Source organism: Paramacrobiotus metropolitanus, unplaced genomic scaffold (assembly GCF_019649055.1).
Source record: "Paramacrobiotus metropolitanus isolate TYO unplaced genomic scaffold, Prichtersi_v1.0 Parri_scaffold0000001, whole genome shotgun sequence".
Classification (NCBI taxonomy): domain Eukaryota; kingdom Metazoa; phylum Tardigrada; class Eutardigrada; order Parachela; family Macrobiotidae; genus Paramacrobiotus; species Paramacrobiotus metropolitanus.
The window spans coordinates 3392013-3407691 of NW_026570221.1; the positions used below are offsets into that span (position 1 = coordinate 3392013).

Below are 15679 nucleotides of genomic sequence, written 5' to 3' on the forward strand. Positions count from 1 at the left end.
ACCCGCAAACTTCAAATCTATGATGTTGCAATTTCCCTTGCCGAGTGCGATAGAAGTGGCGTTGCGATAGAAGTGGTGTCACAAAATATAGCTATGGTATTGAGCATTGTCTGTATATGCAATGACCGAATTTACCCTGATTTTATTGGCCATTTTAATGCCCTACTCTAGCGCGGGCTCAAAGGTGTAACATGAGATTCCGGAAACTTTCGGTTGTTGCTACTTTCGCCCGAAAAAACATCCAAAATCATTAGAATTGTTCCAGATCTTGGGATGCAGCAAGTCACGTATACAATACAGCCGCTGCATTTCCTCTGACAACCGCCAGACTTAGACATTGTTTTAACAGTAAAATGCAACCAACATTATTAACAACGCAGTCAATAAGATTACCTAATCAGTCCTAAAATACACTGAGTGAGTCTACCAAGTTCGTCACACCTTCTGTACAGGCTTAAATCGCCGCAAAATAAGGTTATTGGCTATTTTCTGTCAAAAAAAGCCTGCTCTATACAGAATATTGCAGCAGACATATTCTGCAGCAGCTTGATGCAGATCCGAGCCTCCTTTGATTGCGCACCAAACAGAACAACGAAGATATCCCTGGCCTCCTTACAATAACCGAAAATGCGACAGCACATGTGTGTCGCGAACGCTTGGAAGTGGGTTTTCGCAGATTCCGACAGGTTGTCCATCCCGTTTTGAACTCGTGTCTGCAGAGCAGTGTGGGCCTTCATTCCCGCGTTCATTAGGAGAAGAGCGCGAACAGCTTCGTACTGCGGATAAACTTTCCTGCAGGCAAATTATTTTTAAAATCAGCAGAACTTTAACCAAAAATTGAAAAATATTCTGGAAGCGGAGGCTTACCGTATAATGACAACCAATTCCTCCATCAGCCGGCAGCCCTCTTCACATCGCCCTTCTTCAAAGTATTTTCCCCATAATTTCCAGCTGCACACAAAACGGACATGCGCATCGGACTGCATAATCCCGGCCGCCTCCAGGTTTTCGCACACCTCCATAATCCTGGCCTGGTTGAGCTCCATCGGAAAATTTGGGTCGTCTGGTGAGGCAAGCTGCTGCATGAAGCGACGAAATTGCACCAACCGGTCACTGTATTATTTTAATTTCTCAATATGTGCAAGGCGAGCTTCGCTCAACAAACATGATCAAATGAAGAATTTGTCCCAATTAACATGGGAAGGGACCGTGCACAATACACTCATTGCATTACCACGCATAATCTCCAAACTTAAACGCTGAAACAGAAAACAAGTAGAGCGACTCTCACCCGTCCTTAAAAACAACTTCTTACCGATCTCCTTTAACGTTACAATGCCGGTCTCACACCAAGTGCCAAAAGTCTCACATGCAAAGGCGACAAAATTACAGCGATCAGTAAGCGACTTGTATTTTCCAATCTTCTCCCGGCATGCCAGTTCGGCGGCAGCGCCAGCACACTTTGAGGTCGCGTCGATGTATGAATCCGCCATCGTGTCATCCGGTCACTGTTGATGGCGCCGCATTCAGAACACGCTTCCAATGCACGCTCGTCACTGGGAATGCGATTCGTGCATCCCATTGTCACGCATTTCAGCGGATTAATATCGGCATCCTAAGGAAGACACTGCATGGCAACTTATTTCGGTACTGACACGGCCAATTTTTGCGGGACTGACAGCAGCCTGATAATATTGTAGAACATATCCTTCTCTGTTTTAATAATGCTGTGAACGCCGTGAAAGGAATAAATGTTCGGGTCCGTTAACAAATAAATAAGAGAATTTGGTCGGAGAACACAGACTGCACTTTGGAACAGTATACGTACAAATTGCGGTGTGCATTTGCGGCATGTACACGGATACCCATGCTCCTTCTCAAAATCAGCGCGACGCTCCGCTATTGTCAGATTCCATGGTTCATGGACGGTTGTGTATCGCAGCTACACAACAGAACAGATCAACAATAAAGTAAGTGGACTCCAAAAAATACATCAGCTTATTATATTACTACTTCGCCTTTCTCATCATTTCAATCAATTCCGTTGTATAAATCACAGCATACAGTGGACGCCAAAATTGTCTTACACTTATGTAATCACACAACGCGCGCAACCAAGCACTTTTCTGTACTCAAACAGCCAAATTTTTGACTGGCCATTGACCTGCTGACATTTACACTTGCACCTTGCGCATTTCCCAACGAAAACCATTGACCGATATATCAAACGAATGAGGAAAAAATTTCAAGAATTTAGATACCAAACAAGGTGTTCTTTATGAGACCTAAAAGATAATCGAGGCATCTAAAGTTTCTCGTAGACATAGCATAGGATTTGCATCCGCGGTTTGGTTTCAGTTTTGAGTCGTTTTCACACAGAAAATGTGCTGTCTACGACAAACTAAAATGGCTCGATTTTCTCTTAGATCCCATAAAGGATGACCCGTTTGGTATCGAAATTCTTGAAATTTTTTTGTCTTTCGTTTGAAATATCGCTTGCTGGTTTTCGTTGGGAGATACGCCAGGAACAATTGTTCGTATTCTTGCGCGTTTTCAGTTTACTGGTCATGTGGTCCTGGCCATTTATTTTTATTGGTCATTCGGTCCCGGACCGAATGTAAGAGAATTTTGACTTCCATTGTATTATTAATCACCGACAAGTCAACTTTCCCCGTGCTGGTCTTACTGCAGAGCTGATTTCACCATTGATAAATTGCTCAATCGCTACTAAACTAATAAACTCTAATTACTATCAGGCTATCAGCGTCGCGTGCAAGTTGCATTTTCGAATTTCTTACAGGCCGATCTTGCTAAACTGATCATAAACACTGGCGAGGACATTTAATTCAAGTTAACGATGTCCCTGTACAAAACTTTCCGGACTTACATCCTGGAGCCCTGTATAGTTTGGAATGTTCTCCACAGCATGGACAACCAGCTGTCGTCCGCGACAGTTCAGCACCACATTGATGTCCCAGCACACCGGTGTCATTTGGCGACGCGATACCTGAGGGTACACCGCTAAGCCGACGCATTCGCCGTTGGCGAGCACATCACACACCGGCACAAAGTTATGCTGCAGGATGGCATAGTAGGTCAGAAAGTCAGAGACAGGCAGGCCGAGTATGGTGAGCTGTGTACTAGCCAACATCCTGTAAACAAATAAACCAACTGGCAACTGTTATCTTAAACTGTAAACAACACACGTTGTTTCAAACGTTGACATGGATGCTGATAATTTAACCTACACAGGCAGCCTCATCCGTTCGGCTGCTGAGTTCGAGGGATCTGTGGGCAGCATGAATAAAAGATCTTTGGCCGATTTCCGCCCAAATCCCGTGATGTCCATCATGGTGTTTCTCTAGACAGATAAAAAACGGGAATATCATACCATGGACTGAAAAATTGCCTTCACGTTGGACCGGACCAGTTGTGCAAACCGCGGAGTACCCAGGGTGCTCGATCTCGGAAGTCTCTACTGCTGACTTCATATTACAATAATAAATGCAGTCTAAGCGTTCTTTGCGCTTTGTTTTCTTGCAAAGTCTCCGAAAAACTACCCAGTCTGCAGATTCCACCTTGTGCTACTTACTACAGTTTAATGCTTTACAACTTTAGTTTTGCTGGACGAACCAAGAAATGGAGAATTTGATGAGTGTGGATTACCTTGAAAGCTGGACCTACCCTGACTTTATTATCCAACTTGGCGATCATATCAATGATCATAGGCAGGGAGCTTGATTCTGCTGCGGCCGCAGGCAGGATGCTCGCCAACTCCTGATACGTTCTGCTGGCATTGTTGCTGCTGTTCTTCAACACCGAACATTCCAGTTTATGCTCCACTTTCCAGTCAGCCGCCTACCAAATGCAAATCACAATATTATTACTGTTAAGATAGCAGATTTAAGAATGTCTATCACTTGGGGGCGATGTATCGCCCGCGTACTCCAACTTTCGGGTTTATAATACCCATGTAGCCATGGTTGCAGATCTTCCAACTAGTCAGTAGTCACCGTACCTGGCAGACGGCATTACAGTAGCGATGCAGTTGACATCCTGAGCATTTTCGTAGTTCTGGACTGTCGTCTAAGCAATAGGCACAGCGCGTTATGTAGGCGCTCCTCTCCAGGGCCCACACCAAAGGATCACAAGCTATGATAATATCGCCGGGAACAAAGCTTCGCGTGCCAGCGCTTGGCACGGTCTTCTGGGTCTCCATTGCGGGAACGGTATTACTTGAAGGTAAATTTCCTAGACATGTAAAGGGTTCACCAATTCGGTTGTGGTTTATCACTCACTCTCCTCGTATCTGAACGTGAAAAAAATCGTCTACTTCGTACTGTTCAGTCTGACGTACTACACTGCTCCGTGCGCGCGCGGGTCGCAACCGCTTGCACAAATGACAAGTGAGCCTTCGGCAAGCCTCTACTACTGCGAGGTGTTCACTGTTCAGTTACTAGTATAACTTACCACAGAAATGCACATTAGCATTTTGCATTGAAATGCACATTTGCATTTTGCATTCAGTTCACCGACTACCAAATTAATGTGATTCAACCAGCGAAATATCTCGTCGAATGATGGCGGCCCACAAAACGGACTAAGTATAATTGTATAAAAAAGTTGTGCAAGCTGCAGACTTGTGTTTAGCGGCGAAATGCTAATGAGATTCTTTTACTGAGTTTCTTTTAGAATCGTTTAGTTACAACTAAATCTACAGTAGATGAAGCTACCGTAGTACTATCAGGTTGTCGAATCTTGTGGGTGTCAATGCCGGTAGACTAAGAAAATGCGGTAAATTCGGCATACCTAAGCATTTTGTCGATGAGAATAAGGAGTAATTATTTTACGTCCTGCTCTTTTGCGCGACTGTAACAGTTTCGTGATGCTAGTACTCTGTACATAAAGTACATCACAGAAACGCCAAGCCCGTACACTTGGATAGGGACTAAATTGCATCTAAGATAGTTAACTGTATTTCTTTAATATTTCATCGATATTCGATCAGTACGAGAACGAGTGTGATACTCATACGGGATAGACGAAACAGACGAGTAAGATACTCATACAAAAAAAGCATGGAAGAATAAGGGATAATCATGCGCGGCTCGTGCAGTACCGGCAAGTTGGCAACCAGTCATGTTTGAATGGAAATTTCACATTCTCCATTTTCAAGAGCTTCCTTCAGATTAATAATAAAATATTCGGAACACGCAAAATGGCTGATCAACTCATAAATCCAAAATAAATGTTTCAGTACTAAATTGATCAGAACAGCAGCCGGTATTCAACGCCAAACGATTAAATAAATATTTTGCGAATTCGGCGCTCGCAACCGCCAACCCATGGCGGCTGAGCGTGCCGCACAACACTTGGGTGGTTATCCCTTCTTCTCGGCTGTTTTCTTGTCTTTCCTTATAATTATGTACCTAATCGTTGTTCGACTACGTACTGCCGCATGAGCCACACACCGCATAATAAAGCAGCACGTGTCTTGGTAAGTATAGTACTTGTGCCAGTTTGTCAGCGCATGCTGCGTGAGCACTGCATCCGATTATCGATTTAGTGCATCGATTGATGAGCACAAGGCCACAAGCTAACGTTCAGACCTCAGTTGGAGTAAAGTATACGTCCTTATCGGCATCTTCCCATACAGCATTCGCACGAGCTTTTTTTTATACGGTGCTTGTAGTTTTTTGAGGGGATGCTGACATATATAAACCTGTACCTTATAGTCTTCCGATCAAAAATAGTAGTCTACACAAATATACGCAGATAGAATCTTCATTTTTTTCAAAAACATGTGAACGCTTCCGTTGTTGCTTATCTCTCCCGGTTCTAATCCCATGGCGCTAATCCATCAGCAAGACAGAGCGATGATCATGTAAAATTGCGTCTTGCAAAGATTCCTGTTCTGAATCCCGCCATGAACTCCTACTTTACCTGCGGCGCCCGGCGTGGACAGTTCAACCTTGGCAACACCGTTTTGGTGAATTTAACCAGCCTGGACGAATTCCTACTGGGATATCTCCAGGACATCAATGGCGACCAGGTCTTCATTGATTTCGACTGCGAGCGCATCGCCCCGCGCTGGGTTCCTCTGCAGCACGTCTGGCATTATGAGAAACCCAGAATAACATTCGATCTTCCCTGTAATGTTTACGCAGCCGTCCGTCGGGAAGTGGGAGGACCGTACGTCGTCCAAACGGCCAAACTTCTGTGCAACTGGAGCTACGACAACCAGTTTCTCTGCTGCGTTGCCGAGCATGTGTCGTGCAGTACCGAGAAGTACCAAGCGCATATCGTGCACCACTGGCAGCTTATTGAACGGCTGCCCCGTAATCGCCACATTGACGGAATTTGCCGGATTCCCATTAAAAAGGTGGTGTATCGTTCCGCCAAGCTGCGTTTATTAAATGATGTGCAAGAGTTTCATATTGAGCGCCTACTGGATGTGGGATTTCGCCAGGGGCATCGCCAGATAGTAATGGATCGCGATAGTGCATTCGCTAGGATCCGGGAAGAGGAAATTGTTTTTGTGATTATGCGCATCCAATGCTGCTATCCACGCGTCATGTGTCCGTTGAGTCGCAAATGCGGGCACAACACCTGCTGGTTGACAGACACCGAGAAGAAAGTTGCCGCCGGAATCGAAAACTATCTTTTCCAGACCACTGGTCTGACTGAACATTTGGGTAACGTCGGCTACCGGCCGCAACCAGACATTGCCGTCTTGTCTTCGCTTGCTCTCAAAGGTAAACTTTAGCGCGTTGGTATTTCCGTTAGATAATTCCGTTGGCGAGTGCTCCAAGATATCGTGTTCGAATAATTTCGTAATTTATAGGGCCAAACTAAATGATCTAAACTAACAGTAATTTAAACCCTTGTTATTTTTTTGATACTTTTGACCGACGTTTAATAAAATTGGAGGTGAGTAAACAATATAGCTGATCTATGCATAGAAGGTGGTTAATATAGCAGGCATTGTAGCACCAGGCTAACACTTTTGAAAGTATTATATTGTCGGGTATTTTAGAACAAAATAAATTCGGGCTTTCCAATCTACCGCCGGAAATCATGTCCACAGTCACGTACTACTTGGATACTGTTTCGCAAGGAAAATTAAAGCGGTATGTTTTTAGGACGACAGTTTGCGTTATGTTACAATACGAGTATGACACTTCTCGTGGTTATTACTGGGTGCTAAATAAGGGAAATGACTTGGTACATGGTGATAATCAGTATGCATGCGTGGGAAACTTACTACACCTGCTCGCATTCCCAAACATCGATTTATGACATTTTAAAACCAAAATCAATGATTTATGTGCGTGATAACAGATTTCAACAAGTTTAAACTTTCAAAGGTGTACTAAACTTTCGAAGGTGCAAGAAAGTCTTATTACGGGCCGATCTTGTGGAATTATGCATATAGAGAGCGCATAACCATACAGATCGCTCTTACACCGAAACATGGTCACTTTTTTTTAAAATTTGAAATTCACTTTAAAATTAAGAAAAAATTATGAACACCTGGCTCGGTTAACAAACGTATTCTTTGATAATGTGTGTTTACATACAAAACTGGAAGAAGATAGACTAATAATGAGACTGTTGGTACACATTCCGAAGTTAGAATTTTTAGATTTTCTTTAGCACATGACTCTCCAACGGATATTATGGACACAAACGGTTTCACATCAATGTGCCTTGAACACAAATTATTTGGCTGTAGAATGTCATAAAACAATGCAAGCAAAGTCTGTGGAATGCACGTAAGCGAAAGGGTGCTTGCACTAAAGTTTGGTGAAGTGTATCGGCCTATCGGGCCAGTTCCCTCAAGCGAGACATTACTGCTACTGGACCTTGTAGAAAACACTTTGTTTCTGTAGGGTATGTGAGCTATGGAACACTTTACTTTCCGACCCGACATCTTCGGATTACATTACCATTGATTTCTGCGCACTAAGTCCGCTGCTACAACGGCGCGCGGAGACGGAAGGCTACCGTCTTGGGCGGTTACTCCATCGGATCATTAGCACCCGTACAAAAACGCTGGCTTTGGTTAACATGAATTATCGGGCGGATACCGTTGATCCCGTTATTGCGCTCATTACCGATATACTCACTATGAAACGTAGAATTCCTCTAATAATTATCAAAAACTGCTGGGCAAATATTCTGAAACCAAAGTACGGACCCGGAGTATGCTACTATATGTACACTCCCGATATTTTCGAGTGGAGAAAGATTCATTTTCAACTACTGCTCCTGAAAAAAGTCTGTCACCGTTTGCAGATGTTCAACGTAGTGATTAATTGCGGTGCGTGGAAGGGTGTGTTATTCCCTCGTCAACCGGGAAATTATGGCCGACTGAAACAGCCGGATAGCCTAATCATTACTATACCAAAGTTGGAGTTTGATGAAAGCGCCAGTGATGCCGACAGCATTATGCAACTTAAACAAGCTTTGGAACGTCATTGTCCACCAGTTAATCCATCCGTTAGAAACCAAATCCGGAGGCTGCACGCCGGTTGGGTCCAACGGTACCGCTGTCCTAGTGATCAGTGGGACGGATTGCGACAGCTAATCGAACTGTATGTGCTGTATTACACCTTATGTATCGATCCCAGGATCATTACGTAGCGCTCTCAACTGTCAACGGCTATTTTCTTTTATAGCTTTGGCATAGGCGTAGCAGCGGACCATGCTACGCAATGGTGCTATGGCGGCTTGGATTGTGACGTGGCGCGGAACCATGCCTTATACTTTTGTGACTTGGATCTGACGGATTTTGAAGGGTTGCCCATGGGAACTATAATATTGAATATACTTGCCCGAGCTCACATTCCGTCTTTCCGATGCCAAAGCAAAACATTTCTTCTTCCTTTTTGAATTCAATGTCGATTTGATCAGCCAGACAAGTAATCGTTTATTCAATTTAGTATAATTTTTTACTGGATAATTTCGGCATGATACTGAGTATCTGCACAGTGCTGTATGCTAGTAACTCCTTTAGCTAGCCGAATTACATTTCACTACAAAACACTGAAGCCACCGCTTGATAAGAGGTAATGGCAAGCTGAATTGAATTGTCAGAACACGTATAAATCAGGATAGCCAGTTGCGTAATGCCTTTGTGCGCTGCATGTAACGTTAAAATCGTTGTCACAACGAAAAACGATAGTTGATATCCAAATCAATAGATTCTGCATACAGCGCGACCGTCTGTACAGATGCTTTTCCATACTAAGGGAAGGACGGGATATTTGCAACTTCAGATTAGGTTTGGTATTTCCTGCCTAGTTGGCATATCGAAGGTAGGTTGCCTGATGACGTGTCTGATTCTCTGAGTGCTCTTCCCAATCGAACAATACTGCACCAACCGTACTTCCACCGGCGACAAGTCTTGTCGCCGCTGCAACTAGTTTCGTATGGGGGAGCGGTAGTAGGGTTGCTGGAGGCATGGTGCCTGTTATCCGTTGGAAGTGTTCAGAATCTGATATTCTTCTGTAAAATGTGTGGAGGTGACTGCATCTATCTGGGCGTGTGCGATGGTCAGGGGTGTGGGCAACGCGCTTTTATCGACGATTTCTCCAAGACACAATTGCAGACACGGTTTAGGATTTTTTGAAAATTTCACGTACGTTAAAAAAGGTACATCCTGTTTAATCTGATGAAGAAAAAACCGAAAGGTAACCGGTTGGTGCAATTTTTAATTTTAGATGATTCACTCAAGCTACAGTACGGGTAGCTCCTAAAATTCATTTTAAACAATTTACAGCCGATCTGTAAATTCAATTCCACAGCCACTGTAACTTTAGCTAATCAAAGCACGAAAAAGCGGAAAACTTGCCAGACGTTGACGGACAGCGCTTAACAAATGAAACACCAACATTTATCATTAAAATGAAAACAAAACTGAACGGAATTTATTGTATTAACACACCGGGTTTTAAAATCAGAAACACGCAGGTACATTTCCAGATTGTCTACCCCTCCAGGCTCCAACCAATAGTTTTTGCATCGGACGGTCAGAGTTATACGAATAGTAGGAGTCGGATACGACTGCCTTCACTTTTACCGTCTCCGCGTAAGCCTGTGGTGGGCTGTGTACCGATTCGTGTTGAATATGGTTTTCTGCCAACTCAGGATGCAGCATCATCGCCTCTTCCTCTTTGCGACCCATCCTGGCACTAGCATCTGGTATGCAATTCATTGTTGAATTTAAAACTGGGAACACTGGCAACTTCCGGTCGGTATGTATTAGGGTCGGAATGGGCTGCGCCATCTCACTTGTGCACGACACTGCACACGGTCAGCCATTTTTTTTGGTGACTGGCTGTTCAACGACAACGCTCGTTTTATTGTTATTGCTCCTGTTTCACATAAAGAAAATATTAGAATATACTCAAGAAAAGGTTTCGCTACTACTGCTTGAATTATAGAATCAATCAGGTATCCTCCTTAATCCTTTGCTTTGTTATTCGATAGTTAACTGCCAAAGGTATGCTTGACTATTCATAACTAAGCAACGGCTGCATCACAGGAGTAAGTGCTCTGTTCTCTCTGCCTGTTTAGACAGCAGGTTACTGCATTCCGGCAATGCCCATGTGGTGCAATTTGCACCAGCTGTTTTTTTTTAAACTCATTACTTTTTTAAAAAAGAGCTGTAAAATGTACTGTAAGAGCACTGTGCTAGTGCACTGCAAAGATTTTGATACAGTAGTATTACATGTTGAATAACTTTGTTTGGCAACGCCCATTGAGCCTCTGCAGATGAAATTATTTTTTAAATATACTCCGATGGTATACTATGTTTCTGCCAAAGATGAGATTTTTCTGACCTTTGACCCGAAAATTGTGCCCGGCTTAGCACTGCCTATGGCAATTACTGTAACACATTACGATAGTGACGGTCGATAGTGGAGGCGATACCGTAACACACATGTAAAGGGATAACATTGTTCGCTATTTTAGAACGGGAAGAATCCCAACTTTCCAATCTACTGCCGGAAATTATGTCCACAGTCATGTACTATTTGGATACTGTTTCGCAAGGCAAACTAACGCGGTATGTCATTAGTACGACAGTGTGATGTTACGGCATTATGACACTGCTCATGGTTATAAGCGGGCAAATTACAGTAATTAAGGGAAATCGCTCGGTACATGGCGCCGAATTCGAGTACATCAGCACATGCGCTTGAACTTCCGCTTTCGCACACTCTAAAATGCTTTTTCGCATCGTTTTATAGCCTCTAAAATAAAATGTTCTGTATGCATTGCCGTGGAATAATAGTTTTGGCGCAACATCCGGCTGAAGGTAATGGTTGAAGTGGGATTCCGAAAAGCTTAAACTTTTGATAGTGTGCCGAAAGTGCTCATTATGGACAGACTTTCAAAGTTTGCCTAAACCACGGTTCCCGTATCTCTTTTTTTCAAATTTTAGAATCAATTCCAAAACTCCTGAAATTCATATTAAGCTTTTAAGAGAAATGGTAAAACATTGAGCTCGGTGTTCTACGTTCTACTTTGAGCTCGGTGTTCTACGTTCTTCAGGGTATTGTGCTTTTTCGTGTAAAATCTCAAAAAGGTTGGCTAATTATGTAACTTTTGATGCACTTTCCGAAGTCGAAAATTTTTGGTTTAAACGGTCGGTTTTGAACATCAATGTCTTTAATGTGTATGCAAATTATCTGACTATAGAAGGTCACAAAAACATTGCAAAAAAGTGTCTGGAAGGCCGCGGAAGCGAAGGTTCCCATGCATGGAGAAGAGCTTGGCACAATGTACCAGGCCACATCCCATAAGCAAGGCATTACTGGAGCCAGTAAACTATTCTGTTTCTGCAGAGTATGTGCGCTGTGGAACACTTTACTCGGCGAGCCGACATCGTCGAATTACGTTACCATTGATTTCTGCGCACTAAGTCCGCTGTTACAACAACGCGCGGAGACGGAAAGCTACCGTTTGGGACGGCTACTCCACCGGATCGTTAGCACCAATACAAAAACCTTGGCATTAGTTAACATGAATTATCGGACGGATTCCATTGATCCCGTTATTGTGCTCATTTACAATATACACACCATGACAAATAGAATTCCTCTAATTATTATCAAAAATTGTTGGGCAAAGATTTTGAAAACACCGTACGAACCTGGAGTACGCTACCGATCAGCCGTTCCGCATCTTTTCGAGTGGGGAAATATTCACTTTCAACTATTGCTCCTGAAAAGTGTCTGTCTCCGTGTGCAGATGTTTAATGTAGGGGTTAACTGCGGCGCATGGAAAGGTGAGTTCTTACCCGATCAACTCGCAAAAAATGGCAAAGTAAAGCCGCCGGATAGCCTTATCATCACTATACCGGAGTTGCAGTTCGACGTGAGCGCCAGTGACGGTGACTGCATTGCGCAGCTTAAGCAAGCTCTGGAACGCCACTGCCCACCGATCGATCCATCCGTTCGGGACCAAATCCGGAAGCTGCATGCCGGGTGGGTCCAACAGTACCCCTATCCTAGTGATGAGTGGAATGGACTGCGGCATCTAGTCGAACTGTACGTGTTGTATTATTCGTAACGTACTGTATCGTCGACTCAAGTTGGCACTATTTTTTACAGTGCGTTAAATTTATGCTATACTTCGAATGCTGCCTTATATGGGCTCCCCTTATATTACTCTCCCTTATCTGGGCTCCCGGCTAGTTAGCAATACCCGTCAAATTAAATTTATCGGATTTATAGCAGAACCCTTTTCTACTTCTTTCAACCGGATTTACAAGTGAGCACGCCAAAGAATTCCGAAATTTCACATCCGAATTATATTTATATATATTATCTATACAATAATATTTTTCATTAATTTTAACCGGATTTGCCAATGAACAAACTGAAAAATGCCAAAATTTCATATCACATTATTTTTTCATGGGGTTCTTAATGCATTTAACCGGGCAACGTTTAGAAAGAATTTGAATTTAGAAAGATTTGAATTTTAGAAAAGATTTGAATCTGTCGTTGATGCAACCTGAGCACTTTGAAACAAACTAAATGCTACAAAAGTACTGGCAAAATAAGTATTTTAAATACATCAAAATTTTCAGTCAAGCATAACACTGATAACAGCTGCGAAAGTGTGAGTAATAACGTAACCGCCCGTGTAGAGGGTTGCTCATATTGCTGGGGAGCCCAGATAAGGGAGAGTAATATAAGGGGAGCCCATATAAGGCAGCATTTTAAGTACACGTAACGTGCATTTGGCTTGCTAGTGGTTGGGTGTACACCAGATGATTTTGTCCGAATAATAGTAATTGCCTGCCGGAAGGTCGACGCAGTAAGGGACATCCTGGGCTAAAAAACGGTCGGCGCAGTAAGGGACATCCTGGGACAATCTAATTGCGGAGCGCATCTACGCACTGCGATAAACATGGTCGAATGGCCACTGAACTTCGCACTACCTGACCTTTCTGTAAGAAATTGAGGGACAAGCCCCGCAATTTCTTACAGAAATATCGAGCATATGCGGTAGATAAGCAATTTAGGATAATTGATCGTTTTCGTTGCTTAATGCTTCAGATACAATCAAGCTATCCGTACATGCTCAGCGCACCACAATAAAATCGGTTTTTTTAGCGAAGGCTGAATACACCGAGGTTTTGTTATGACACAAGTGGACACTTGAATTTTTTAGTCGCTGCTTGAGTTTCTTTTTGGAGGTCGAGTAACAGAATGGCTCACATCGGCTCACATCGTATCAATGGCTCACATCGTAGCAATGGCTCACATTGTTCCTAAGTACGTATGTACGTTTAGACGGTGCTCAATGGGACATCATTTTCTTCTATACAGGTTTGGCACAGGCATAGCAGCGGATTATGCTGTGCAGTTGCATTATGGCGCGCACTTGGATTGGAGGGCGGCGTATGGTCTTCATACATACTTTAAAGACTTGGATTTGAGGGATTTCAAAGAACTGTCCATGGGAACTATCATGTTGCATATACTTGCCCGCGCTCACATTCCATCTTTTCGATGCAAAAGCAAAAATCCTCGCCTTCCTTTTGAATTCAGTAGCGATCTGAGCAGCAAAGCCGATCTGGCAGTCTGTCATTGTGACTGTTTTTCATAATAGCGTCTGTAATGACCTATTAATATTTACTATAACTTAATGGGCCTGCCAAGCTGTATATCTTTCTGGTTACTCGCACAGTAATACTGCTTATGCCAAATAAAAACGAGTGTAATGGTTAAAATAAAGTTCCAGTTCTAATTAGTACTGGTTCCATTTGTGCTGCGTGCAATTGCATAACAGCTTTTTCTTTGACTGTATGTGAAAGAATAATTATTGAAACATTCCTTATGTGACTGAATACTGGTATTTGTTTTTTCAATAGGACTGCCATTAAACTGATCAAACACCGATGGATAGGTACTAGTAATTCTTGTAGAAAATTACCCAAAGGAAAAATAGTTCATTGTCTGGGATGATGTTTGAACTTTTGAAGCAACAGCGGCATATCATTAACTGTATTCCTCTGTATTTACGTATGAAATCCTCCCAATACACCGCGGAGAAACCTGGTCACGCTTAGATTTAGGGATTTCGAAGAACAATACGGACTAGTAATACACAGACCATGCAAGTGTAACGAAAAGAGGAACGGGGAGCCCCAACCTGCGACAATACATGCGACGAAGTTTGGAGTCGAAAAAGACGATTTTGGAAGAAAAAAACAAGGCTCGCTGGCTTGCTTTACTTGCTAGGTTTAAATTTTGAGCATGAAAAACTAGCGCTCTTCGAAATATTATGCGTACTAAAAGTTATTGATTACTGCATTTTTGAGCACAATTACGCCAACCAAATTAAGCGATTTCAACATAATTTCAATTACGATTATAGTCATAGTACAACACCAAAACAGATAAAAGTGCCCAGAAATCTGCTGTTACTGTTTTAAATGGCGTCATGTCTACGCGCGAGAATACTCTCGCGCTATGAGTTTTGGCTACGCGCAAAAGTTTTTCGGCGCCACTATTTATGAATATAATCAGTACATTTTGACATAATTTCAGCTCTGGAGTTGCTTATAGTGCATTAAAATTGTCGCATCAGGCAATTTGCATCAGTCAGCCAAACTGCAGTCGTTCGGAAACCGGTAGGCATTCCCAGCCGGTGAATTACAAGCAGTACATTAGCTGCCGTTACTACAGCGTTATTTTTTGTCACAGAAGTTTTCCTTCAATTCGGGCGTTTCTTCCCTATACTCGAGGAGGAGGTGTCAGTGCTCCTGTTTGTACTATATCTAAGAACCACTATCGGAAATCCTCGTCCCGGGCGTAATTTGCGCTTTGGATCTGTTTCCCCAGCAGAAGGTCATACGCATACGCAAAAGCGTATACCGAGCAGTTGTTACTGCCGGGAGACTGGGCGTACACGGGGACGTATTCTATGGCCACCTGGCCTTTGGTGTCGGGATAAGAGAACAGGAAGTTGAGTTGCAATTTCAAAGCATCGGTGGGCATTTGACCGGTTAAGCAGTATATTCGCACCACGCCAGGGTTTTGAGAATTAAAGAAGGCGCACACATAATGATTGTCACCATTGTACAGCGGCTGTGCGATGATACCTCCATGCGTGCACGGTTACGGCAGAAATAACCGAATTGACCGTACCGTAT

General features: G+C 43.1%; 2 protein-coding genes across 2 annotated transcripts; one reads left to right on the forward strand and one right to left on the reverse strand.

The window, feature by feature from the left end:
* Positions 1 to 2794: 2794 nt before the first annotated feature.
* Positions 2795 to 4219, reverse strand: LOC129581473 (N-lysine methyltransferase SMYD2-B-like). The gene is made up of 5 exons (XM_055472582.1): positions 4019 to 4219; positions 3685 to 3858; positions 3249 to 3361; positions 2888 to 3152; positions 2795 to 2815 (listed from the first exon to the last, which is right to left on the reverse strand). Exons 1-5 carry the CDS (start codon positions 4217 to 4219, stop codon positions 2795 to 2797), a joined length of 774 nt encoding a protein of 257 aa, XP_055328557.1.
* Positions 4220 to 5667: 1448 nt separating this feature from the next.
* LOC129580679 (uncharacterized) lies at positions 5668 to 9048 on the forward strand. Its single transcript, XM_055471320.1, has 4 exons — positions 5668 to 6755; positions 7037 to 7130; positions 7893 to 8597; positions 8682 to 9048. The coding sequence occupies exons 1-4, from the start codon at positions 5927 to 5929 to the stop codon at positions 8893 to 8895; spliced, it is 1842 nt and encodes a 613-aa protein (XP_055327295.1). The 5' UTR covers positions 5668 to 5926; the 3' UTR covers positions 8896 to 9048.
* The last annotated feature ends 6631 nt before the right edge of the window (positions 9049 to 15679 follow it).

Bases quoted from the DNA above. Each gene is read 5' to 3' on its own strand.
- LOC129581473 (XM_055472582.1), bottom strand. From the start codon at position 4,219: ATGGAGACCCAGAAGACCGTGCCAAGCGCTGGCACGCGAAGCTTTGTT. The intron at 3,859-4,018 runs GTACGGTGACTA...TGCATTTGGTAG, and splicing joins ACTGTAATGCCGTCTGCCAG to GCGGCTGACTGGAAAGTGGA. The intron at 3,153-3,248 runs GTAGGTTAAATT...ATTTGTTTACAG, and splicing joins GAACGGATGAGGCTGCCTGT to GATGTTGGCTAGTACACAGC.
- LOC129580679 (XM_055471320.1), top strand. From the start codon at position 5,927: ATGAACTCCTACTTTACCTGCGGCGCCCGGCGTGGACAGTTCAACCTT. The intron at 6,756-7,036 runs GTAAACTTTAGC...CGGGTATTTTAG, and splicing joins GTCTTCGCTTGCTCTCAAAG to AACAAAATAAATTCGGGCTT. The intron at 7,131-7,892 runs GTATGTTTTTAG...TTGTTTCTGTAG, and splicing joins TCGCAAGGAAAATTAAAGCG to GGTATGTGAGCTATGGAACA.